The sequence below is a fragment of the Lichenostomus cassidix genome, chromosome 9 (genome assembly GCF_008360975.1).
Source record: "Lichenostomus cassidix isolate B80296 chromosome 9, HeHo_3.0, whole genome shotgun sequence".
In the NCBI taxonomy this organism is placed as follows: Eukaryota; Metazoa; Chordata; class Aves; order Passeriformes; family Meliphagidae; genus Lichenostomus; species Lichenostomus cassidix.
Window position 1 is genome coordinate 3,110,376 of NC_139490.1, and position 26,709 is coordinate 3,137,084.

The 26,709-nt window shown below is 41.2% G+C and overlaps 1 protein-coding gene across 2 annotated transcripts in view; it reads left to right on the forward strand.

The window, feature by feature from the left end:
• Positions 1 to 26,709, forward strand: part of SERPINI1 (serpin family I member 1) — a 44,626-nt gene that overhangs the window by 2,749 nt on the left and 15,168 nt on the right. For both annotated transcript variants that reach the window (XM_085068968.1, XM_085068967.1), the window contains exons 2-4: positions 21,459 to 21,726; positions 23,036 to 23,266; positions 25,798 to 25,992. In XM_085068968.1, coding sequence (XP_084925094.1) covers positions 21,459 to 21,726; positions 23,036 to 23,266; positions 25,798 to 25,992 — 694 coding nt within the window. The remainder of the gene's footprint in view (positions 1 to 21,458; positions 21,727 to 23,035; positions 23,267 to 25,797; positions 25,993 to 26,709) is intronic.

Genomic DNA, 26,709 nt, shown 5'->3' on the forward strand with positions numbered 1-26,709 from the left:
TACCTAAATGTTGTAGCATAGATTGAGCCAAATGTCTTTTTAATGATATTTTATCCTTTCAATGAAATTAGTATGTTTTAAATAAAGCTTCAAAGCTGCAGTTGTAGAGCTGCTAAAACTCAAGAGAGATTGTTATCCCCTTCCATCAATTTTGTGGTACTTTTCCAGATTCTGTCAGGTCTTGGTTAGATTTTTTGGGGGATTTCTTTCACTTTTAAGCCATGAGGCTTGAACCAGATTCCCACTTTATTTTACACCCATTGTATTTTTTTAGAACAACTCAGGCTTGGTTGAGTATGATGAGGAATAATTGCCAAGGGAAGGGAGGGAGCCGGAATGGTTGATGGCTTTTTCTTTAAGGTGTGGATTGTCTGCAGAATTACACAGGGCAGCCTAGGATGTAATACAATGTGAAGGCTTGTGGCAATGTGAAGTTTGCTGTTAAATGCACTCATGAGTTCCGAAATTTGACCTCATGAGACTGTCTGTCCTGTATTTTCACGTTCTCTAGGCAAGTTTGAGTCGGGATTTTTAAATTTGCTTTGAGTTTGTCTCCTCGTCTACCATTGTCAGTGAGCGATTTGCTCACGTGTAGATGAAAGTTATTCATGAACATGTCAGTCTTCTACTTTCATATTCAGGGGTGAATAGTCCTAGGAACACTGTTGTAATAACTCTCTTGAAATTTATTCTGTTGATGTGAACGTTGTATTTATGTGTAGCTTAGTTCAGTTTATAACCTTGTGTATCACTAAATGTAGCAGTGAAAAGGGTTAGTGCTGGTAGAATTCTTCACAGCAAGATCTGGCTGCTCCCCGCTCTTTAAAGGCTTTCTCAACTAATGTTCTACTTCTCAAATTTTCAAATTTGTTTTTGGGTTGCTCATCATCAGCAAAGACACATTTTTGGCATGCCTGAATACCTTTTAAAATAATTTCTAGCGATTTGTGTTCTGTGTGGGCAATACATTATTCTGTCTGTGTAAAGCACAGGCAGAATTAATATAGGGTGCATCTGTCCTATACTCTGTTTTCAGGCTGTCCTTATCTGAATTAAGCTGTGTGTTCAAAATAACGATAAAAATTGGTGTGTAAGCATGGTTTCAAAAGTTAATGTTTGGTTTCCTCTGTTTTATATACACTTGCATATCTCTGATATGGTATAATGGGCAGATGGTAGGGAAAGATGTCTGTATAGTCAGCTGTAATTAGTGATAAATGTGGCTTTATGAATGTATACATACTTGGTATGTATGAAGAGAGAGAGGAGTTAAATTTGGAAATCTATTTGAAAATTCTGGGTTTAATTCATGTCTTACCAGCATGGTCTTGTGAACTGGGTGAGTAAACATTAGCAGAACTGGAAGGTGGGGGAAATAACATGCTGTGTATTCCTGCAGGAGGAAAGGAAATACTTTCTTAATCTTGAATAATTGAATTGACACCAAGAACCCATTTTCTGTAAAGTTCTTTGGGAAGTAGTTCAGGACGTAACAAAGCTGTAGCCGCTTCAAGACAAAAAAATTAATCCCATAGTTCAATAAGAACTGTGAAATTTTGGGGAATTATTTTCCCTCTGTACTTGGCATTCAAAGCAGTACAGAATGACAGGGATGTAAGGGAGCATTGATCCCATTAAGGATGTATTTATTTCTGTTGTAAATACCTTAGTGCAGGCACGAGAAAGGTTATGTTGGGGAAGGTCTGTAGCAATAAAGAAATGTTAGAATAGTTCTTTGCCTGCCTGTGGCTTGGGTAGCTCTCAATACCACCTCGTTTGGTGGCCTTAATAAAGTATCTGTGATAAAGAATTGTTCTTATGTGGTGTGATTAAAATATCAGCTCTAAGGTCGTGTTCTGGTTTGTTTAATACACTTCAAAGCTAATGATTATGGGAACTGCAGACCGTGGCTAATGTGATAAAAGCTGCGTGAGTTATCCATGTCCTTTTTGGGCTTTCAGAGTCATTGCAGAGCAGCTGTTGCTGTGAGATGGGAAAAGAGGAAATTTCTTATTCATACAAGCTAATGAGTTAAATGTGTGTATGGCTTTGGGGTTAATGAGATTTGACCTCCTGTGTTGTAAAGGATTTTTGGGTTAGTTCAGTGTTTAAATATTATGATAATTCTTGAGAAATATTTTTGCAGACCTTGAGACTCCTCTTGCAGGAAGAATCAATAATGAACAGTAATTTACTGTCTAGAAGAAAGTTAAAACAACATGGTTGTATTTAGTTTTAACCAAATAGCTTTCAATTGATAGGCTGGCTGCCTTTGCACTAATTTATATACTTTATGTACTTCAGCCCTGAAGTTTTCATCATTACAGCTAAAGAAATAATTGCTTAATAATGTTCTGTTTCTACTCTGCTGTGTATGTCTGACAGTTCTAACCCACTTGATGGGCCTAATGGACAATCTGCTGCTTCTAGAAAGATCTGTTCTGTCAGAATCCAAGCTGAAGCTGTGCCATATGTGCAGGGGGATGTCTCAAACACACAAACCAAGCACTTGTTAGCCAGCAATGATCTCCCCAAAGCCTGGAGGAGCTGCAGTTCCCGAGCTTTGCTGTTTTCAGCTATTTCTGTCGTGCATGTTTCTGTATGCTCAGTAGGTTTGGGGGGATTTCCTCATCTCAGAAAAGAGAGCTGTCATTTCCTTTTTAACCTATCTGAACAACACCTTAAAAGCTTCGTTTTGCTTTTGCAGTTCTGATTCTATGAATTTTGCTCACATATCACAGTGCTTTAATTACCTTTGCACCAAGACAAAATACCCAAAAACTTCTCACCAGTTGCATTTTGCAGCTGGTGCTCTTTGAGCAGCAATGCCATTCCAGCTTTGATTCTCCCTTAGAAGTTTGGAGCGAGCTGGAGAACTTGGACATCTATTTTTCAACAGGATTTTTTTAACTGCCCTTGGCATGTCAAGGTAGTGTTAAGAGCGTGGGTACTTTGCCAAAGACAGCCTGTCGGAACTCCTCAGCATCACTCAGCCACTGGAGATTGCCTCCTTCCCTGGCACAACAGCCAAGTGCCAGGCTTGGGGAACTGTCTCCGTGGCTGAGGTGATGTTTGCTGCCCTAGTTTTCCCCATACATCTCACTTATGTAAGAGCTAGAAAGGAAGGTCTGAAGATTTAAGACATCATTTGTTAATTGGTACACCAAAACTGCCCTTTCCCGACGCTTTTCTTTCCACGTTTAAATTAAAGCAGCTCCTGGAGCATTTAATGACTGTGTACTTCACACAGCAATTGGAGTTCACTGAAGCAGCTCATGTTTTCTCTCTCAGATATCTTTTTCTCAAAAGAAGCATTTGCTCCAGTTTCGAAACTATTTAAGGCAATTAATCAAAACCTAAGACGACAGGAACAGCTTACTGCAACATCAGGTCTTCAACTTGAGATGAGGTTGATGCAAAGGGAAAGTGCCCAAGTCCCCACAAGTGTGTGTAAAGCCTGTAGGTGAATGATGACCTTTTCATCTGCTAAGAGATATGAGAAGTGGGAGGAAGAAGAGAGGGGAGCCGAGTTATTTTTACTGTAAATATGTCAGTTTATTGACTTGTTAATTTCAGATTTATTCAAAAAAGCAGGAGGAGGAAACAGTAATGTCTGCCAAAAACAAAGTAATTAGTGGGAGTTGAAAGATGTCTAATGACTCTTACAAGTACTAAAGAGGAATAAACTAGTCTCTTATTAAACTGGATATGGACTTTTAAAACACTGTAGTAATTCTATTTTATCTTTAAAAGCATGTGCAATTGCATATGGTGAATAAAACCCTCTTTATTAAAATAACATTTTTTGTTCACAGTAACATTACAGGCAGCAGGTGGGGTTTTGATTTGAAAAGAAATTGAAAAGCTGACTCCACACTTCTAAAATAAGGGTTCAGAAAACACTTGACAGAGCTGATGTTTGAGTTGAAGATGACAGAAGAGTTTCAGATTAATGCTTAATGTGCCTGCTACACCTCCTCGGTCTAGTGTGGCCAGCAAGATCTTGTTTTGTGACTGCATAAGCTATGGAGCAGCTTCTCTTCTCTGTGCCAAGGGACTCTGGTGTGATTAGTCCAATTTTGTGGTTAGTCCAGGATTCATAACACATCTGCTCCCCTGGTTCTCTCTATCCAAGGGAGCTGTTGGTGGACATCTGCAATCCAAGGAGCTGGGAAGAAGAGGACAGCAGCATCTGAGAATCTCTGGAGTGAGCCAAGGTGTGAGGAAGAGCAGCCATCCAGCAGTTGGAATGTAAACCTGGGAGATGCAGAGCTGAACCCTTTAATCCAGAGCTGCTCTGCTCTGTGGTTGCTGTGATCTCATTTTCATCCTGCAGTAATGTTGATTTAAGTGTGACAGATAGGGATTATGTGTTGTCCCCAACTGGTAATAGTGAAAGTCTGGAGGGCTGTTTTGCCTTTGCCTCAGGTCATTCTTCTGCATCTGAATTGAGGCTTTCCCTCTTGATCCCTGGCCTGGTTTATCCTCCTCCCTCGGTGCCCAGAAGGATCTCCCTTCCCATGCTCCACTTTCCCCTGCTGTGCCCTAGTGCTGTGTGCTCACAAATCCCTGCTTTTTTACCCTCCTAGAGTCCTGACTTCTGCCACCTGAAAATGCCACTGCAAGGATGCAGAACTGTGTTTGTAGCTGGAATTGTTCCTCCTCCTGGTGTCCTGTGCCATGCATGCCTGGCTGCAGTTCACTGTCCCTGTGTGGTCACTCAGCTCTGCTGGCTCTCAGTTGGCTGCAGGACAGTGCCTTGGGTTAGTTCCTCCCCACATCTCTGAGGCATCAGGAATGTCCTGGGATCACCAAACCCCGAGTGGAATTTAGAGCTTTGGGAGTCTCCACTTGGCATCATCTGTAGCTGACAGTTTCCATCTGCTCTTCCTACCATGCCTCTGTTAAAATACTAAAGAAAGCAGGATATTAGATATATGAGAAGATACCAAGGAAAACAAATATTAGGGGAAAAAAAGCAAGCAGAAAAATTTAATTATAGGGGATATGGAGCAGCAGGGCGTATAGAGAAGATACCCATGACAGTGAGTAAGAATCAAATTGACTGTAAGTAGATCTATTTTGAGGGGATGATATGCATGAAGGAAAAAATGCCATTAGTAGTTCATCATATAGAAATGTGAGGGAGGAAAATGTGCATACAATATTAAAACACAGTGCACTTGTGGATTTGACATAACAGATAGCAGGTCCCCATATATGAAGTGACAGCAAAATACCCTTTAGCTGCAAGGGGACAAGCTTTCACTCAGTCACTATGAAAATAAATTCTTGAAGTGATGGAAGCATGTTTCCCATGAAGAACATGACGACATCTTGTATTTGGAAGGGGAGAAAAGGAGCATAAATACAAATCTGCATCTAAGAATTGTTACAAGGAGCTGAGTCTCGTAAGGATCATTGTTATCTGTAGTCAAAGTCCCGTGGAGATGGAGGTGTGGTAATGTGTTCCCACTGTTTGTCATTTCAGGATTGGTAGAGCCTAATTAAATTGATTTTCACCATCCTTTCCTAATCCTTTCCTATGTAACTATCCTATCTTGGAGTTATTATTTAATTCCTTAGGAAGTGTAGGGCTTTGGAAGAATCCCTGGAAATATTGCTGAAGCACTGAGAGAGCAAGGACAAAATTAAATTTTTGCTTTCAAAAGCTCTAGGATTATCCCAGGAGCTCAGAGAAGGTAACACCAATGGATCGGGTAGTTTTAAGTGAAGCAGGAGAAAAACTTCCTTGTTTTCACATCTTTTGGTATTGGACAATTCACTTAATCTTTACTTAACCTACATTTCTCCAGTACAAAATGAAAACAGACTCTTCCTCCTCATAAAATAAAATCCATGAATGGCTGTGAAGCATCTGGGGTTAGTTTGTTAAAAGGTAAAGGTCTATTTGACTGTGATTAATACTTCTAACAACCTCAATGAATGTAAGCCATGTAAGCAACTAGCTGGCCATATAATTCATCAGGCATGGAGATCTTTGCTGTCTCAGAGCAGCTTGGTATAGATTTTTAGAGACACCAGATCGTTCCCATTACTTCCTTGAAGGATAAATTGCAACATTTATCATGGCCTTCCCAGTTTTATTTTGTAAATCTTTCGATATGATGATTGGAGAACACTTTGAAAGCTAATAAGTGCAAATGGCAGATATTGTTGGAATTGCAAGGGTATCAAAGTAACAAAGAGCATCAATAGACTTGCACAGCACATAAATGTTATGTATTTTCAAGGAGGCCATTAGAACACAGCATTCATTTGGAAAATATTTGGAATAATAACCTATCATTCACTCATAGAAAATTTCAGTGTTGAGTTGAATTTCAGTCAAGAAAATACTTGATATCCGTTTGAAACAAGAAATTGTTCCATCACTGAGGCCTTGCAAGGTTGTGCAGAGGCAGGAAGCAGCATATTAATATGAAATTTCCATCTTTTTCATGCTTAAATGGAGCAGATCTGAAGTCAGTTCATTCAACAAAATGGCAATTTGGATCTATTTTACAGAGCTCACTTGAGGCAATGCGTCCTTCCTAGTTCACTTTAAATATGGATCCTGGAGCCCGTGGAAGATTTTTGCATACTTTAATTACCATTAATTCTGTTTGCTCACATTTTACCTGGTTGACTAGAGAAATAAAGTTTTCCTGGGTATCTTTTGGCATATACAAAATCTAGTTAATTAAGACATGCTATACTTTCTCCCCAGAGTCAAAGTATAATGTTCAGCTGGCCGACTTGCATGAATAATCCATCACTGTGAATCATTAATTTAGAAGACAAGCTATGGTAATTGATGTCTTTATGCAAGCTATGGAAATGCTTAGGGAAATCATTTATTTTTTTCTTATTAGTTCTTTAGTTCTTTTTTTTTTTTTCCCCCCAGTTTGCTTTGGAATATTTCTAGGCCTGAGTAGTGTGGATTCTGAAATGGATTCACCTGAGATTCATGGTTTCTGTGGGAATGGGATCTCTTTCTTGGGTTCGAGTAAAAATCTGAATGTTTTTCATCTGAAAAACTTCTCAAATCAAACTTCCTCTTGGGCTAATCTCCTGTGCATATATTGGATGAGCCATTTGAGGTTTTGGAAGTTTCTAGGAAAAGGAGCTGGCATGGTCATCTTAGCAGCAGCCTTTATGTGATAAAAATACATTTAAAAATTGCTGTTATTTGGTAATGCAAACAGGGATTGCCAGCACTACCTACTGGGTAAATGAGTATTTAGAACTTCCTGTGTTACACTAGCAGTTGCCACATGTTTTTGTATCAAGCTAAGCATATGAAAGGCTGATGATATGTATATTTTGTTGGAAAATATATATATATAGTTAGAATATATACATTTGAAGATAATTTATCCCATAATTCAGGAAGCTCCCCTATATGTTACATTGTACTGTAACCATTGTGTGGCATGAAAAGTTACATTTTGTTTCCTTTGTGGGAATCTCTTCACTTTCACTCATTGAAATATGTTTTGCTACAAATTTACCATTAGTTTGTCTGTCTTCAGAACAAGGAAGAGGCAGTTGGTTGGTATTGAATGGGAGCCAACAGCTTGGTGGCATTTCAAAAGTGGAATATCAATAACCCATATATGACTGAGAGCATATATTTATTATATAATAATGCCATAGACGCAAAATATTACAGAGTTAAAGTCATTTAGTTGATGTTAATGGGATTTGGACTGTAACTACATAGTACTATGATTATTTTTATTCCATAGAGGAAACTTCTTAAATATTTCTTGTGTGTTCTGTTGCAGAAAGGCCAAGCGGACCATCTCTGCAGATAAATTTAAAATGCAACAATTCTGAAAACGAGCAGGCAGACTTATTTAGTGTTATTTTTCTTCACCCTTGAATATTTACTTCCCATTTAGGCATCAAACTAGAGGCTTATTTGATCTCATGTGCTTGGCTGCTCCTGTTGTTCCCAGCTGAGCCCTGATGTGCTGCACTTGGAGAAATCCAGCCCTGAATTTTGACATTGTGCATAAGAACAAAAACAGAACACGTTCCCAATGAGGTGCCATTTGAGCTGAATTCAAATAGGCTTTGCTGTTTGGGTTCAGTTTGGTAAGGTGGGAGAAGTGAAATGCTGCTGGTAGCTCCAGTTATTGAAAAATGGTAATCACAACTTTCATAAAGTGAGATAAGCTGTGTTTATTAATGTTTTCTGTGGACACAGAGTGACTTGGCCCTGGGACATTCAATGCCTAAATGGGTTGTGTAATTAGCTTTTTTCCACTTAGGGATCAAGCAGCTAAACACACAACATTTTCTGAGTAGCTCAAATGATTTTTGTCGTGTTAGTTTAAGCCAAGGGAAAACAATTCTAATTTTTTCAGGTTTTTTAAATCAAATCAGAGCTGCACAGTGAGCAGAGCTGGGGTCCTGAGGAGGTTTCTATGTAAGGCATAAAATAAAAGGGGGACTATTCTTTGTTTCCATCCCTGACAGAGAACACAGATTTGAACCTTACTGGCCTGCTTTGGCAAAGGATTCCAAAATCACTGAACCAAAACCGTGGGATGTAGTGGGTATGGCTAGAGACCTCCCCAGGCAACCTTTTCCAGAGCTTTCTTGTGTTTGCCAGCAAAATTCTATTGTTTAAGTCTAGCCTGATGTTTTGTTACTGCAGTTTGAAACTCTGCTTGTCCCATCCGCTCTGTGTACACAATCAGAACAGTATTTTCATGCCTTTTTTTCTTCTCCCTCCATGATTGATATCACAGAGAGAGACTGAAACAAAACATCCCCAAACTGGCTAAGTTTGAGCTTTTAAATCCATATTAATTTCATACTTGGCTACTCCAACTGGCATCATTGTTAGTCCGATTAAAAAATAAACAGCAACCCTAAAGAATTCCCAGCCAGGCTGTGTCACACTCAGTCCTAGGGGAATATTCCTGAGGCATAGGGAATACTCCTGGTTTTTGAAAGGCACTGCTTTAATGCCTGCCAAATGCAAGGATTTTTTCCACAGCAACCACCTTGACCTCTTTGACAATATCATAAACCAAATAAATACACAGCAATACCCACAGTTTGGTCAGGATATTACAGGGGAAAATTTCTAGTCCGGATTCCTGGATCAAGTGAGCTCAGCAGTTCCTGGAGGGAGTGAGTGGGGAGTTGCCAGTGTCAAATAGGAGGTAAATATGGTCACAGCTCCCTCCCTGAAACAATTCAGCAAAAAGACCTCTGGAAATAAGAACAACCTGAAGACTTTGAGGCAGTTAAGCTCTAATTTTGTAATGTCATGGTTTGACTCTTTCTATATAAGACAGGTTAAACGAGTAGGACCTTTAAAATGAGAACAAGGAAATGTTTGTTTAATAAGGCCCCAGTAAAGATTTTTTTTCCCTAATGCAGTCTTGCTGAATGGGAGTGTAAAAGTGTTTGAGGTTAGGGATCAGCTGTGGCCATTCAGGCTTGTAATTACAGCTGTGATAAGTGTGTTTTCAAGTCTTGCTGTACTAGGAGTTTTCTTAATCCATTATTTTACTAGGGCTTTCATTGCCCCTCCTAGTACATCATAACAATTCCTGAAAACCTGTGCATCATGGGAAAACAACTGTGAGGTTATTATTTCTGGCTATATAGAGACATAAACCTGAGTCTTGCCTGGGCAAGTGCATGGCCATGTCTGACATCACTAAGGTTTTATTTAGGAGCCACAGTCAGCACACAAATATTACAGCTCTCTGTGGTGAGGGCTGCATTGTTTAGAGTCAAGCTTTTTAATGTAGCATTGGGGAAAAAGGTGTAGTGAACTTTTAGTCCATTATTAGTAGTCTTGGTTACTGTGGGCTTGGGGAGCTGGAAAAGAGATGTCTCCTGGTGAAGGTTGGATGTTTTCTGCTCTTGCCTTCCCTATATTTTTATGGCAGCAAGCAGTGATGTCTCAGCTGGTTGCTGTTTGCTCTCTAAGTGCAGTAATCCACCCCACTGAATGTCCCACAGGTCTGGACACTTGATACAGTGGAGCTGCTGTCAGCTGTGCATATGCACTTAGTGCTTCAAACAGCAAATCTCTGTGCTGTTCCTCACTCCAAGGTACTAAAATTCTGTATATTCTGCCATGGATGAATCTGAACGAAGAAATAAACCTTCCAGAAGTGATTTCAGGTGGATGATTTCATACTCTGAAGTGAGCCAGCCATAATGTTAGTGTCCTGTGTGTCCCAGTGACAAACTCAGTGACAATGAGCCAGAGGTGGCCGTGCTGCACTCTCCACAAGGTGCACAGCTGAGCTCTGTGTGCTTCCTCGAGGATTAGCAGAGTCTTTGTGCAATGAGAGATGAGCGGTTGCCCATTTTCACCTGGGGGTGTATTTGGATTCGGTGGAATAACTGTCCTGTGGTGACTAACTAAAAAAATGTGTGTTATTTGGGCACTGCTCCTCATCCAGCTGCACCAGCTCCAGGAGGTCTGTGTGAGGCAAGGCGTTCTGCATGCTTGTTGCCTAATGAGTTTGCTGCTGAGACAGATTGACTGAAAATTAAAATATTTTTTCTTCTGTGACTGCATTGATGGAACTGCTTGGCACAAACTGGGCCTGAATTCCTTGCTTTGAGGTGCAGCTGTCCACCTTGCCTAGCTGACAACTTAATTTAGATGTAAAAATCAGATAACCCGTGGAAAGCTTGAGAATTTGGGATATTATATACAGGCAGAAGAATTCAGGTTAGCCTACATAGTTTTGAAAGCCACGCTAATTGAAAAGATTAACCTAATTTTAAATAAGTGTGTTTGCTACCCACCAATGTAAAATGTTGGACGCACATGAATCATAGCTTGTGATGCAAAACCAGGAGTAGTGTCATAGTCTCTCTAACAAAAGATAGAATTAATGTTAACTTGCCATCAGAAATCCTTGTGAAAACACGTGAGGCTTGCTGGAAAACAGGCAGTTTGGTTTGGGGAGGGGAGACAGTGAGCTTTCAACCTTCAGTTTCCATTCTGTGTATTGGAAATTAGCTGATTCCTTTCTTTAAGGTATTGGAGTTTTCAAATTATAAAAATTTTGAATGAAACAAAACCAAACTACCAAAAAAAACCCCCAAACATCCTGTGTGTTCCTGGAGCCACAGGGAGGTGGTGTAGCTGTGAGGCAGCAGAGCACAGCACAAGTGCTCTGTTCCCCCAGTGCTTTGGGATTGCTCCTGTTCATGGCAATTGCTGTAGCATTTACAATCAGGTCCAACGTGATGCAAACTCCTCTGTGTGGGAGAATAAGCAAGATGAAGTCCAATTCAGCTCCCTCCATGTGGTGTTTAAATGGCTCATCACGGAGTGGGTACTTGGAACAGCGTCAGTTCCCATAAACACTAACCAATGAGGCTTGAACAGGGAGCACACAAGTGAGCTCCAAGGCCAGATTCCACCTTCCAGGCACAGCTTGAGTGCTGGACTCTGAGCTGAGCTCTTCTGGCCATGGTGAGCCAAGAGTGATGTTTCAATAGCCACGAGCCTCCAAGTCCAGAATAAACAAAACTATCGGAACAAAAATGTGACTATTTTATTTAAACGAGTCTTGTTTGTAGGCTCTGACTGAAAAAACTCTATTTCTTTGGTCGTTGTGTATCTTCTGTTGTGGATAAGATGCCTGCAAAGCAGGGAGTAGTTTTTCCTCCCTGCCTTTCTCTTTTTGTTTCTAACTTTCCCATTTATCCCTCAAAGCCGCTGTTGTTCCAGATATTCTCTCTGAACAATTCAGAAACACATGCAAGGCACCAAGCTTATGTCTTGTTTTCATTCCCTGCCAGCTCTCCCAGTTTGAACAGCATGAGGCTGCTACTGCCCCATTTGTTGGCTTTTGGGTTTTTTTTCCTTCAGTTGGTAAGTTCAGGGATGTTTGTGAAGAAACGAGGGAGGAAGGACATGAATGATGGAGATGAAAGAATGAGGATTTTGGAGGTAATTCTGTCCACTGTGCCACACTAGCTGGTTTATTCCTCTCATCCAGGTATGAGTTGTCTGGAGTCATGTCTGTAATGGGGCAGATGTCCTGGTTGCTTGCTTTTTTCAGATTTTTGTAGAGCTGCTCTCAAGTAGAAGCAATAAAAAACTAGAGTTGTGGAGTTCTAGAAATCACGGAGACAAATGAAAATATTTGAGAATATTTAAGACCAGCAGAGCAAATAGCAGTGATGCTGAGGCCTCAGAGGCAAGAACTGGAATTGGCCTTAGGGTAGGAGGAAAGAGAAGTTTAATTTTCTTCTCCACGTGGAATCCCCGTGCTTCTCACTCCTTTGGGAAGATCAGTGATCAGCAATCCTCACATCAAAAAGAAATTCTTATGGAATGCCTTGTTTGGAGTCCTCCACTGTGTAAAATACAGAGTGAAAAAATCCTGCTACCGGCTGTATTTGGCATCCAGATTATTCTGTAGATTTTAGAAAAAAAGATCTGTATTTTGTAACAGATGTTATTCTGCTATGTTAGAGAAATATTTGAAGTGGAGAGGCTTAATGCTAAATTTTCCTCTTTGTGACTGATTCTGCTGAAATGCTCAGTGACTCCATTTTGCTGGTTCAGAACTGAACCCCCTCTGAGCGACTCTCCCTTCTCACCCTTTTGTTTCTCACGTTTTTGAACTTGTTCTTCTTCTCATTTTGTGCCTCAGCTGTGGCTCTGCTGGTCAGGCTCAGCTCAGTTGCCAAAACAGCTCCTTCAGCTGGTTTTAAACCCAGAATTCCAGGGAGGAATGGTGTCCTTGCATTATAAACAGCAGCCCTGGAAATGATCAATTGCTGCTGGTAATTAATCAGGGTAGAACATCCACTTTGAATGCTGGGGTTAATTGTTTTGGGGGGTTTTTCTAAAGCAATCTCTGTGTCTTATTACTGTACTGGAAGAAAGTAATTCTGATCTCAGGAGTGTTAAGAGAAGTGAATAATAACTCTCCTGGCTAGAGGGACGTTACCTAAATGTAAATGCAGCCCAGTGTTGATTGCAAGGCTGAAGCCAATATTATTTTGTAGGAAAACAAGCTGGTTTGTGTGTCACGCTTGCTTTGGGTTCATGCAGTGACAGACTCCTTTTCTGAAATCCTGATGCATTTTAATTAACTTTCTTCATCATCTTGACATAGTTATACCATAGCCTCATCTCTTCTCTTCTGAAGTCCTTGTGAAGGGAGCTGGACAAGGTATGGAGGAATTAACTTCTGCTTTGATCTCTTGAAATGGTATTTCACACCCAATATATACGACTTCTATTATTTATTCTGGGATGATTTAAAGATTACAGTTCTTCATTGTGGTTTTATTAAGGATATTTGAAAATTTTCCTGAGTTGGTTTATGGCCTTTTAAAAGGCATTCAGCAAAGTATCCTCCAGAGAGACACAATTTCTAGGTACTTCTCATGCAGTTTTCCCCATTCCTCCGACCCTAAGCAGTAAAGGCTTCCTGTTCTGTTTTTGTTTCTCCCTAATTAGTTGTGTCTTTCAGTCCTCCTACTTTGGAAGGTTTAAAATTGGCTGTGAGAGCTTGGATAATGCCAGGCAAAGTACAAAGACTGATATAATACATCCGAAGTGACTTCATATATAAATAGGGAGTTGCAAGAAAAACGCTTGGAACGCTGTATTCCAAACTCACTTGCTGTAAATGCTTTCACAGGATGCATTATTAATATATTTTGGTGCTGCTGAAACTGTAATATCACCATGCATTACAGCAATATCTGTGACATAAGTGACAGCTTTCATCACTTATAAAGCTACACTCCAGTACATGCAGGAATCTCGCCTTTCGACTCCAACTGCACTGATTGCAGCTGGCAGTTGCATATGGTGAAACTTAGCTACTGCCCTTTTAATTCAGTTATGGTGGGAGCTTGGTGATCAACTGGATTTCACAGGAAAATAGCAGAAATGGGGTTTATTGTAAGTAAGGAAATTTTTGCTAAGTGTCTTGAAGCTCTTCCCAGTCAGGCTGTGTTGATTTTCTCAGGTGACCCACAGGCACATCCCAATTCAGAACCTTTAGAATCCCCAAATTCCATAATGCTTCAACTTTTCTCCTTCCCAGTGCCTGTGGGTTTTGTGTGTTCTTATTTATAGCTCTTACTTCGTGGGGCACACTGGAGCTGTGAAAAATAAAGCACTCTGCCAAACTATTTCTAAAAATCTCTTTCTCCTAGACAGAAGAAACAAATAGAAAAATTGCACGTGAGTCCTCCCAACTGCAGGCCTTATAGCAGTAGATTTGGAAACAAGACCACCTTTTTTAATTGTCTAGACATGTATTTAGATGTTTGCTTTAGGCTATTCAAATTTAAGTATTTTGGACATGGCTTCTCAGTATCTCTTTTTATTTTTTAATTGGAGCTGAGGGAATATGCTTGAGGAAGCGCAATTAAGACAACTTTGGCTTGCATAATTGCCTCAGCAGGTTAGTGACTCAGTGCCAAGCTCCATGAAAGTTTAAAAACATTTGGGATTTAATGGAAAAAAATTGTCAATAGAAAATTTTTCAGTGTACCCTTCTCCTCTCAGGTTTTCTCAAAGCTCCTTGGTGCCATGGGGTCTTTTAAAAAACAGGAATAAAGAATCCTGAGGGGCATAGCTTGGCTGTGTGTTGGAGAGCAAGGTCTTAGTGTGATGCAAACCCTTCCTATAGAATGACTCTTCTTTGTCTTAGTCACTCTGTAGTGGAGTTTTAAATGCCTCACTCTTTCCTATATCCTTATTGTGCTGTTCTCTAATGAAATTAACCTCAAGGCTTCCTGCTCCAGAAGGCAATGACACCATAATTGACAGATGGTGATAAAATCCCGTAACTTATTAATAAATGTTGGTGCAGATTGAGATATAGATGTCATTGCACTGAGACAAACAGATTCCACCAAGCTCAGTGATTCTACATGTGCCTGTAGAATCTGTGCTTGACAAGGTCAGATGCTCACATGAGCTAAGGGTAAACATTTTTTTAGAAATAAACATTTTTTTGCAGCACAGAAAATGTGAGTACATCCCCTAATACGAAGGAGCTGCCTTGCTGGCTAAATGAAACACATGTCATAGCTAGCAGTGATGTCCCAGCATTGTCACCACTTCAGGGACTGCACTGCTTCTAATACCCAAAGTACTTCATCAATCCCTTCATGTGCTGCTTGCACTGTCCTCAATAGCTGTAGCCTAAGGCATTCTGTGGATATTTAGTTATTCTCCCATTTCCTTGGCTACATTCTGCTGGCTGTAAGCAATAACACCTCCTGTTGCTGTGAGCATTGGTATTGATTTGCCTGCTCTCACCTCCAGACAGGCTCTGTGGCATCCCAGTGCATTGGGTGAGTGCTGCTGCTCCCACCAGGATGGGATCCTGCTGGTTTCCCATCAGGATGCTTGGTGACCTTGCACTGCTGTCCCCTGCACATCTGCCTGGTTCCCTGGCTATGGAAAATAATTTCTCTCTCAGGTGAAGCCAGCTCAGGTCTGAGCTTTATTTTGCAGTCCCAGTGCTGGGGAGGGAAAGGGAGATGAGCACAGTGAGCAGCTGATGGGAGGAAGCGTCACATAACTTCTGTGGGGTTTTCCTGAGGTAAAACCACAACATTCTGGAGGTGAGAATTTTTCTGCTGCACTAATACTGGCTGGAGGGGCAATTTTTGCCCAATCTTCAAACAAAAACCTGACAGCTTGGATTCCTGGACAAAGCAGAAAGGACTGAAGCTACATTGTTCTGTAGCGGATTGAGTGGGTTTGGAAGAAGCCTGAGGTTTCTTCCTGCAGCACATTCCCCTGTTGCTGCAGGGCCTGAGGCAAGCCTGAACTAGCCAGGAGCAAATCCTGGACATCACTGGGAGCCTCCCCTGCACATCCTTCAGGGTAGTCATGACAACCATTCCTGGTCCTGGGGAACAGCTGAGGATCTCACTGACTGCTCCTGCATCCCCTGTGCTCGGCTGGGGCTCAGGGGACTCTTTGTGGATGGAAATTTGTGTTAGTTTTCTAAGCTGTGTTCATTTTCTAAAATGTTATTATTAGCTAGCTGGTCCCCCTCTCTCAGATATTTATTGTTTGATGTGATTGCCAACAAAAAATCATTGAGAGTGAAGCTGCCTGCAGCCATTGTCATATTTACCAACTGGCAAAGCAGTAGTGGTTGAATTTCACCAAACTTACATCCTTCCATGATTCACCTTTCCCAAGCAGGATGAAGCTCTGGTTGGGTTTTAGGGGAAGGAAGGAAGGAAGGAAGGAAGGAGAATCACCCAGTTCCTACCTGGATCCACAGTGGGTTTTTCCTCTGACCAGCAGCTCTTGTTCGCTGAGCAAACTCGTCTGTTGCTTTATCAAATTGTTCTGCCAGACTTCAGTCTGTTCCTGCAGCTGCTCTTTACAGGAGACAATGTAATCAGTCCTGTTACCACACTTGCTTTCTCCCCAGGGTTTTTTTTAACACACTGGTCAGGAATCAGCAGTTTTTCTCATTTGTGCTTCCCACACCTTTGGTGTTTAGCTTGCAGGTAGCCAAGAGTAATCTTGAAGGCAACTAATCTTAGTTTAGTCTCTGTGTGCTGAGGAACTGAGGCAATGTATCACAGCTTTATTTTGTAGGTTTTTAAAGCCATAAATTAGTTTCTTTATAAAACCCTCTGTAAAGGTGTAAAAGAAAAGGAAATTATAACCCATTTTTTTCAACCTGTCTGACAAGTACAAGGCACTAGAATTCAACCCTTAATTGAATTTTTGGCACCTTCCTACGCCGAGTCCAGGTCTCACTGTTTCAAAATTCGTGGTACCTCATGTCTGTGAACTCAGTTGGAGTTTGTTGATAGGATATCTCAAAATATCTTGGCTTGCAGAGAGCGCCTGCCCCTTCTGCATTTTACTGGAACCGAATAGTTCAGAGTTTGTGGGTGTGAGGGGGCGAATTTGTTCTGCTTCCTCTTAGTCATCCCAGCCTTCTGCTGGGGAAAGGCAAGAGCTGGATAAGCAGTCCTGTATTTATCAGATAAATGTTTTTCTTCAAACATCACAAGAATGGGTGTTCCTTGTGCCCATGCACAGGAGCACATCTGGACTGACCCCAGGGCAGAGCAGGAGCACTGGGCTGGCTTGGACCACTTGGGGAAATGTGCTGGGCTGAGTTTTGGGACTGACGACATCTTTCCAGATGTGTTCCGAAATGCTGAATAAAAAAGTTTCCTGGGAATTGAACTAGGTGTAACCTCAATGCCAGTACCTACTGAGGGATGTGTATCTAGAATGTTTAGTGTTCTCTCACTGCTTTTTTCCCCTGAGAACAGTTGCAAGCCAGAACAAAACTGATCCTCCCTGACAGACTCTGCAGCAAGTGAGGATTTGTGATACACAGCTGTTTCTCAAGAAGAGGCAAGGAGAGTATGTGTTTGCACTGATTTCTTGATTGCCTGGTAGGAGAGAGGTGTTCATGCATCAGTTATGGTAAAATTAAACAAAACTCAGATTGTCTCAGACAGACCCTCAAGTGACAAATTCATCCCTTTGGCCTTAACATCTATACAGCTGAGGAGTGAAAGTATTTTTAACAGCCTTTTTTTTTCATTCTTCTATTTAGCCAATGAAAGCAAAATGCACAGAGTAACATTTGAAACTGATGATTCTTGATTTTTAAACATTGCTCAGTGGGGACGTTGACTCCTTTTCCACTGCTGCAGTATTATTTAACCAGATTGCATTGATGCAAATCAGCAGTGACAGACTGTACTGGGGCTGTCTGAGGAAGACAGAAAAGACTGAGTAAAAAGTTTGATGATACTCACAGGGACTATTTAACTTCCTGGATGTGCATTACATAACGTTCAGCTTCATTTCCTTCACTTAAATTGTTTGTGAACAGGGTCCAGGCAATGTAAAGATGCTCTCAGTAGTGCTGCAGTGACAAACCAGGGAGACTGGTTTTTGACTGACTGGGGAGAGATGCTGAGAAGATGCTGCACCAGAATTGGTGTTGGGTTCAGCCCTCCTGCATGGGGAAGCACAAACCCCAAACAATCCAGACTGCAGTGAGGCAGGATCAGAGAGCAGGAGCTGCTCTGGCTGGAATGATAATTAAGAGCTGGATTCCCAGTTGTCAGCAGAGCAGTGTATGCACGAAGCAGAAGTGTGAGAGGAATGGAGCTGAGGAATTTACCACAGGATGAGATGACACCATTTTCACACTGGCTGGCAAGCATTGATCAGGTGTCTGTGGTGTTCTACAGGGCAGCACCTACAGATCTTCAGTTTGCTGTAAAACATCTCCCCTTGTACTGGACTCATTCATTTATGTTTATATTTTCACAAATGTCTTTAGAAAGCATTGCCAGCAAAAGAGCAGGTGAATCCTCTGCCTGCATCTGGGTGTTCATTCCTGCCTCCCTGTCTGTTTTCCTTTCCCCTGGGTGTCTCTATGGGGAGCTTGACTGTGAACTTTATTTGAAAACCTCTCTAGACTAAAATGATGTGGAAGGGTTGGGGGGGTGAAATCCAAATTGTTTGGCTTTAATTCATTCCTACTGGGAACTTCTATTCTGCACAGTTCAGCCCCTTGTGTTGCCATTAGTGGGATTTGGCATGTATTTAAAAACACAAGTTTGGTACTTTTTCTTGTTAAGAGTATTTCAGTATAAATATTATTTGTCTCCATCTATGTACTTACTCTATTTTCTGTCCAACTAAATAATGAAAAGTAATACAACTTAATTATTTCGCGTGAGGAGCTTTTGGTGAGTGGTCACAAAGAAATATGATTTTGATTTGTGTATGATGCTGGGGTTCTAGCACTGCCTAATAACACATATTTTATTAGCATTCAGACAGTCTGACCTGCATGTTAAACACTCAATTAAGATGTATAAATTTCCCCCCTCCTTCCTCTCTGCAATTATTTAAGCCTGTCTGGCAGTAGTGCATAGGACAGAGATCAGTGATGGAGTGCTGAACAGCTGCCTCTGCAAGGCTGAGCAACTTCCCTTTTTTAAAATTGCAGATTATTTTACATCTGTTTTAACCATGTCAGGTCTCAAAGTGAGCTCAAGCTGTTCTTGATCCAGGAGTGGAAAGCTTTAGCTCTCTGTAATTGCATCCACATTGAGCTGCACAAGTTGTTTGTATAGATTAGGATGGGAGAGCTCCCAAATTTGGGCTCATCCTCAGCAAAACAAAGATGAGCTCCTGCTTATCTGTTTTTTGAGTACAGTTTTTGGGGCCACTAAAGACCTGTGAGATGGAGGTTTATTAAGCTTTTCGTGCCTTGTGCAGCTTTTAGGATAAGAGAATAATACCTGGGCTCAGTCTATCATGCTGATGTGCTGCCTGAAGTCTTATGTAACACTGGGAGAGGCATGCTCCAGGGTTTTTAAATAAAGAAACCAGAATGCCCACGAGCACAGGGAAATCCAGTTATTTCCTATAATAGAAACTTTAATATCCCTAAGTCAATTTATAAATGGACAGGTTAGAAAAATGAGCTGCTATTAGGAAAAGCAGTTATTGGGGAAGATTGTGGTGTGTTGATAATGTTTGGGGTTATAAAATTGTCTCAGTGCTTCTGAAATAATGATGGTCAGACTGGTGTTTTGCATTGGGCAGCAGTGATGTGCAGGGAAGTTCTGTAAATGCACTGGAGCATGCAGGCAGAACTATTAAAGCTGATGCTTTAGGCTGGTATGGCTTACCTGTGCTGTTCCTAAATAGAATAAAAGCTTTCAGTGGAGATTTTTTGCTATCACACTAAGAATCAGAGGAAGATTGATCAGGTAGCCCAGAGAATTGAAGTGATGCTGCCATAGATGAGAATTTATTGGAAATGTAGAAAAGGGGAATGCTTTTTATATATATATATATGGAAACATTCAGAGGATGGGAGATGAGGGGCAGGGGAGAGGCAAGGCTCTCCTTTTCCCCTGAAGCACATGGGATTGCTGTTCATCTCTTTAATTTTCTCAGCTGAGGACTAAACAAAAGGCTGATGGAGGCTGGGGGACAGGAGGAATCTTAACTAGTGCTGGCACCGGTGGCTGCCAAGGCACGTGTGTGTACCCTGTTGTTCTTTTTATTTTCTCAGCTCTAAAACGCGAGTAATAACACTTAAATTATGGATCATTCAGCGCCGTGCGAGTGAATTAGATAATGCTACACAGCCCTTTGAAGATGAAATGCAGAATATAAATGTTGCATAAAGCTTACTTTGTGCCATGTCTATAAAACCCCTGTAATGCAGCCCCAGGATTGCTGGGAAGCATAAGGAGAGGCACTTGGGCTGGCTGCATGCAAATGGGTTGAGTGGAGCAGCAGCATTGACACAAATCTGTGCCTGGCACAACAACTTGTAAACACTTGTGGGTGAAGCTCTGAGCCTTGTCCTGTCCAACCTCTGCTTCGGGAGGCTTTGCTCTGCTGTGTCTCATGGTGGCAGAGGGAAGGCATTGAAATGGAGCTGTGCTGTTTCTGTTTCTCACTCAGGATGTGCAGCAGTAGCAGGTTGTATGCCAAGGTAGCACGGAGTTTAAAAAATGGCAATAAAAATGGAAGGATGAAGTTACACATTCACTGCTCCAGGAGCTGGGATTTTACTATCAGTAGTTGTGTGATGAGCTAAACTGGGGTGGAGTGAGAACTGTTGCTTATCCCAGAGCATTTCAGCAAAGCCTGGAGGATGGATTAGTCAGAAGCATCAGTGCTAACCCTTTTTTAAATTTAGTTTCCCTTCTTTTTCCCACTGGTGGATCTTTCTCACCATGCAGTCCCCTTGTCCTCTGAGGCTCTCTGAGCGGGGGTTGCCTCCCAGCTAGCAGAGCTACCCAACTTCTCACTGGTATTTACTAACAAAAGGGGGTTTATTTGGTAACTAAGGCATGATTGATTTTTTTTTTTTCTTTTTTTCTTTCAAAGAATTTTTGGCTGCTTGCCATGTGTTTTGCAACTGAGCAACATCACGGAACAGTAACTTTGTCATGGGTGTCAGCGAGCTCTCTTACACTGCTTGAAATAATTTTACCTGTTGAGGGCTCAGAGTGACTTAGATAAATAAGTTACATCTTACTAGAAGGTCGAATGGAAGAAATAGCAGATTTATGGGGCTTCTCAGTGGAAAAGTGCAGGAACACAAACCCGTTCCAAATCAGCATTGCTAAACAACCACAATTCCAAAGGGAAGCAGGGAAGGGGTTGCTGTCTTGGGGTCTTTTTCTGCAGAAGCCATGAGGGTTTTATTGGTCTGGGGCTGGAAGGTTGCACAAACACATAGTTACATAATGGAGGAGGTTATTTTTCTGTGAAAATAGATCATTACTTCCATTTGAACACTGTCTCCTCCAAATGACTGCACTTCTGACTGAGGGGGTTTCTTCCCCCACAGATTTAAGATTAAAAAGTTGACTCTTCTTCTTTCTCTGAAGTTGAATTTCATATTATTCAAACACTCTCACTTTGTCAAAAATCTATCTTGCAGACCTTAAAATCTCAAGCCATGTATTTCCTGGGACTGCTGTCTCTGCTTGCTTTGCAAAGCGAAGCCTTCAAGACCAATTTTCCTGACGAAACCATCGCTGAGCTCTCTGTGAACGTTTACAACCAGCTGCGAGCCACCAGGGAGGATGAGAACATCCTGTTCTCCCCGCTGAGCATCACCATAGCCATGGGCATGGTGGAGCTGGGAGCCCATGGAACCACCCTGAAAGAAATCCGGCATTCCTTGGGCTTTGACAGCTTAAAAAATGGTGAGGTCTTTTTGTCATGTCTGGTTTTGTCTTGGAGAAACAGGACTGAGGGTGGGAGTGGTCTGGTCTTGTCCTTGAGGGGTTAATCACTGGATTTTTGGTGTTCCTGATGGCCTGGCAGGCTCAGACATGTGGGTTCTGCATGAGCTGAGAGGTGCTGGCATAAAACCCTGCCTGGGGTACCTGAATCTTCAACAATTGCAGCTCAACTGCTCATTGTGGTTTCTGCTGCAAAATAAGCCTGCCTTGGCCTCTAGGAATAGAAGATTTTTTAGGAACATCCTTTTTTAGGGATTATAGTGAAACCTGAGAAGGGAAACAGTAGTTTCAGCAAAATTGCTTCCACTGATATCCAAGTAATTGGTTAAAACCTGAATGAAGTTTCTTACTCCTGCAGTGTGCTGGACTTTGGAGTCTTCAGTGAGAAGATCTTGGGGAGGAATTTCTGAACACAGACATCAAACTGTGTGTGTCAGAACCTCTGCAGAGATGATGCCTCTCTGTGGAGGCTGCAGCACAAATTGGGTTCTGCATTTTGTCTCTAAAACATTAATCATTTACCCCTTAGCTGTAATTGAGGGAGTTGTGCAGTTGATTTGTTCTGGGCCATTCACTGTTCCTGCATATGAGTGTTACTCAGTGAAAGTATTCCCACGGCTTCTGCTTGGAATATATCATGAAAATCAGTTTTTAAGGTTTATTTTGTTGAGATTTAAATTAGGAATTTCAGCTTCAGGCATGTGATGCAGCAGTACAAGCTTCCTGTCTTAAAGCAGACTGCTTTAGTCCTACTCAGGATTCCTCATTACACAACAAGGATTCTGTATTGCCCCACAGAGGATCCTGGGAAATTCTTGATTTATGCTTTTGGCATAGAAAACTCTGTGGGAAGTCCTTCATTTTGAAATGTGAAGTTCATTTTTCCTCAAACAGCTGGCATTTAGGAGGAAACAAAACATTCTGTTAAGAATTTGTGGTGGCAATACTTGGAAATGGGACCTGTAAGAATAATTTTTTTTAATTGCTCTTTTGGTGTAGAAAGGATTTCCATTGATAGCTTTGCCTATGGTGGGACTCAAATGTCTCATTAATTAGACTAATTATAGCTAGTAGAAAAAACAGGCTCTAAGTAATACATTCTTGTAGATCATTCCTTGAGATCTGAAGGTGTGTGTAGGTTTAACAACAAGTTTATTTTAAAAAGATGACTTTTCTTTGCTTAAAACTTCTTTGCGAATTTTCAGCAGAAAAACCATGGAATAACTTTCCTTTCTGAGCCACTGAAGTTGGTTTTTTTGTCTTTGCCCAGGTGAAGAGTTTGCCTTCCTGAAGGACCTCTCTGACATGGCAAATTCTGAAGAAAGTCACTACGTGCTGGACATCGCCAACTCCCTCTATGTGCAGAATGGCTTTCATGTCAGTGACAAATTCCTGCAGCTGGTGAAAAAATACTTTAAAGCTGAAGTAGAGAATGTAGATTTCAGCCAAAGTGCAGCTGTTGCTACTCAGATCAATAAGTGGGTGGAGAATCACACAAATAGTAAGTCCATGTGATCTTTTTGTACACTTCCTGCAGGAAGTGTTTCTGCTTCCAAACTTATCCAGTGTTGTTGGATTGCTGCTTTGGCTTTTATCTGTTCTGTCTGAGACTGAAGTTTCTCCTCCCAGGAAAAGAATTCTAGTATTTCTATTTTTTTTTTTTTGCTGTGTAGGAATCATCTGTCATAAGTAATATTAGTCATTGTTAATCATGTGGCATCTATTTGAATATTTTTTTCTCTGGTCTTACCATCTGTAGCATTTATTGAATGAGACTGTTTTAATGGTAGGCATTTTAATAGTACTTTAAATTATTTTTAAAATGGGAAGTATTATTGCTAATGGTATTGTCTGCAGAGGGGTTATTGGCTCCTGCTTTGGATGTGTGGAGAAACTCTCTCCTCTGAGAAATTCATCCTTACAAGGTGCTGAGAAATAGAATAGTAGGGAATAAAAAGATAATTTTGCACCACAAAGTCAGACAGTGTAATGCAATATTTTGCAACGTGAGGAAACGAGGTAGCATGTTGAGAGGGTAGTTGATTTTAGGAACGCTGTCAACAGTTCCACAACATAAATTTGCAGCAGGGGAGTTAAGCACAAAATTACTGTTGTAAATATGCACATTGAGAGCTGCAGGATGCTGGCTTGGCTTGGCAGCTCCCTGAGAGGTGACATTTCCTGGATACTGCAGAGCCCCAAAATCTGGGAGTCTCCTGTTGGAGACATCAGATGGTCTCATTCTGGTTCATCTGGCCCACTCTGTAGGTTGATTGATTTTTTTTTTTGTTGTTGTTTTTTTGGTTTTTGTGGTTTTGGGAGTAATTCATTGGGGTTTGGATCTGAGACTGGGAATTTGAAGGGATTGGATTCACCTGGAAGGAATTCACACATCACCTTGTAGACTGAGCACATAAGAACCCATAGTGTTTTATGGAAATGTATGGCTCCAGAGTGGCAAAGCACCTCCTGTAATGCTTTTATTCCATTTGGAAAAGGGTCTGGTTTTTCTTTCCCAGGGAACTCAGCAGCCATTATGTTCCTAACAAACTGGCCTTTCTCTCAGGCTGCAGAAATGGATGGATGGAAGTGAGGCAGCAGATTGCAGAGCATTTCCAGAGCTGTGGTGTCTGCCTGAGGGAAAAGGAAAGGGAAAGCAGGGCTCAGCAGGGCAGCTGGGGACTCTCAGTGTCAGGGTGGGATGGTTCCAGTCCCTCAGCTGGTCCCTGCCCTCTCCATCTCCCTCTCTGATGGAGGAGAAGGCTGATTTTCCCCTTAGCAAGGAGCACAGGACAGGCAGGTTTCCAGTTCCAGTATGTTCAGCATGATGGGAAGCTCAGAGCAGAAAACAGAACCATCAAAGGTTCCTCTGGGCAGAAAAATTCTCAACATTTCATTAGTGAATTAACAAGATGTGGCTGAAAAAACAATGAAATAAGAGTACAAAATAGAAATCTGTAAATGTTTTCCTTCTTAATGTTTGCCTTTTGTTTTTTGTCAACTCCAAGTGAGTACTGGTCACACCTCCCTCCTTGGAACATTCGAGATAAAATGAAATACAAACAGCAACCCGGAAGAAATCCAGCCCTGTGCTACACAAATTTCACCTCAGTTAGTCAGGATCACATGCTCCAGAAAGCAGAATTAATTTGTTTTTTAAACCATGGATTAAGGAGTAATAATCAGACCGAGGAATGTGTTTATTTTAACACTTTACATTGAAATGTCAGCTAAAAATAGAAGTGAGCGAGACAGCTATCTGAAGGAGGCTGTAATTCTTGAGGAACAGGGACAGATCAGATCTGGTCAGTGCACCCAGTTTACCAAACTGGAAAGGATTTTGGTGAAATGCAAGGCATTTGGGATGAGCTCCAGCAGGTAGCAGGCTGTATTGTGATGTAAATAACTTATTTAGGAGTAGGAGCAAAGCAGCTGCCATGCTCAGCTGCCGTACCTCCCCTGAATAGAGCAGATGCTAGATGGTTTTCCTCTTTGGCTTTTCAAGAGCTAATGTCACTGCAACAAATGCTGGCAATTTATGTGGATTTTTGACAGTCCTGGCTTTGAATTCAACACAACATCACTGCTGCTCAGCTCCTTAGAACTGGCCCAGGTGAGGCTGCAATGGGTGCACTTGGACCCTTTAAATCAAGCACCCATTTAAGTGCTTTTTTGGATTGGAGCCACAGTTTGTAGGACTTCTGACCTCAAGGTGAAAGTGCTGCACTGTTTCATAGCAGCAGTGTAAATATTCCACGTGTGACCCTTTTCCCACATGGCTTCCTTGTAGGGTGTATTTAGTAGTGATCAAGAAACAGTTGACTAACAGGTACTTGATGGAAGGGTTTACACACCTACACTGTGATTTAGGTTTACAAAACACTGCTGCTGTAATTGGAGATTTAATGAAACATCTGAATTGGAAATTACATGTTAACGCTGCTTTTTATTTTCTTGCGTTTTTCAAGCTGCCTTAAGTTTGGATTTAATGCTCACTTTGACATGCAGACTGACAGCTGGGTTTCTTTTTAGGCATGATCAAAGATTTTGTGTCTTCAAGAGACTTTGGTGCTCTAACTCATTTGGCTCTCATCAATGCAATCTACTTTAAAGGCAACTGGAAGTCACAGTTCAGGCCTGAAAATACCAGAACCTTTTCTTTCACTAAAGATGATGAAAGTGAAGTGCAAATTCCAATGATGTACCAGCAGGGAGAGTTCTACTATGGTGAGTTAGACCTGCAGCAATTTAAATCTCCTAAGTCATCCCTTAATGGGTTTGTTGCAGTAATTTTCATTTGTACTGTTGACTGTTCTTCCACCTAGAATTTTTAATGTGGTGTTTGCCCAATGAAAAGACACAGATTTGGTGTCTTTTCCTAATGTGTGTATTATGGTTAGGTAGCAATATTTACAGTGTCCTGCTTGGTGCCACAGCGTGGATTTCAGAATGTTTATCCATCGTATTTAACCTGTTGGCAATTCTTGAGCTAGTCCTGCTTATCACAAAAATGTTTTTCTTGTGCTGTGCTAAACATTCAAATGAATAATGTTTGCCCATAACTGTTGGACTGGTAAAATCAGGGTTTTTTGGACAGCAGAAATAATGATCATTTTTAGTTGGAGTTTGAGGTCCAAGTGGGTTCTAAAGTGTCTGGCACTTGCAGCACTTTGCTCAGTCTCATCACTGAAAAATTCTCTCTCCTGAATAAAAAACCTCTGCCCATTTTCCTGAAAGTCTCAGCAGCTCTAAATTTTATGCTCTTTAAGTGACAGTTATATCATAGGACAGTGATTATCTACAAACTGTGTGATGGCTTGAGCTTGTATTCTTTAAAAAATCAAATGTAAGCCTCAAATTCTGTGATGCAGAAACCAAAACAAATTTTATATAGAATAAAGAGGATCATTTTTAGTTCAAATAGCTAGTAAATACTGCCTAGGA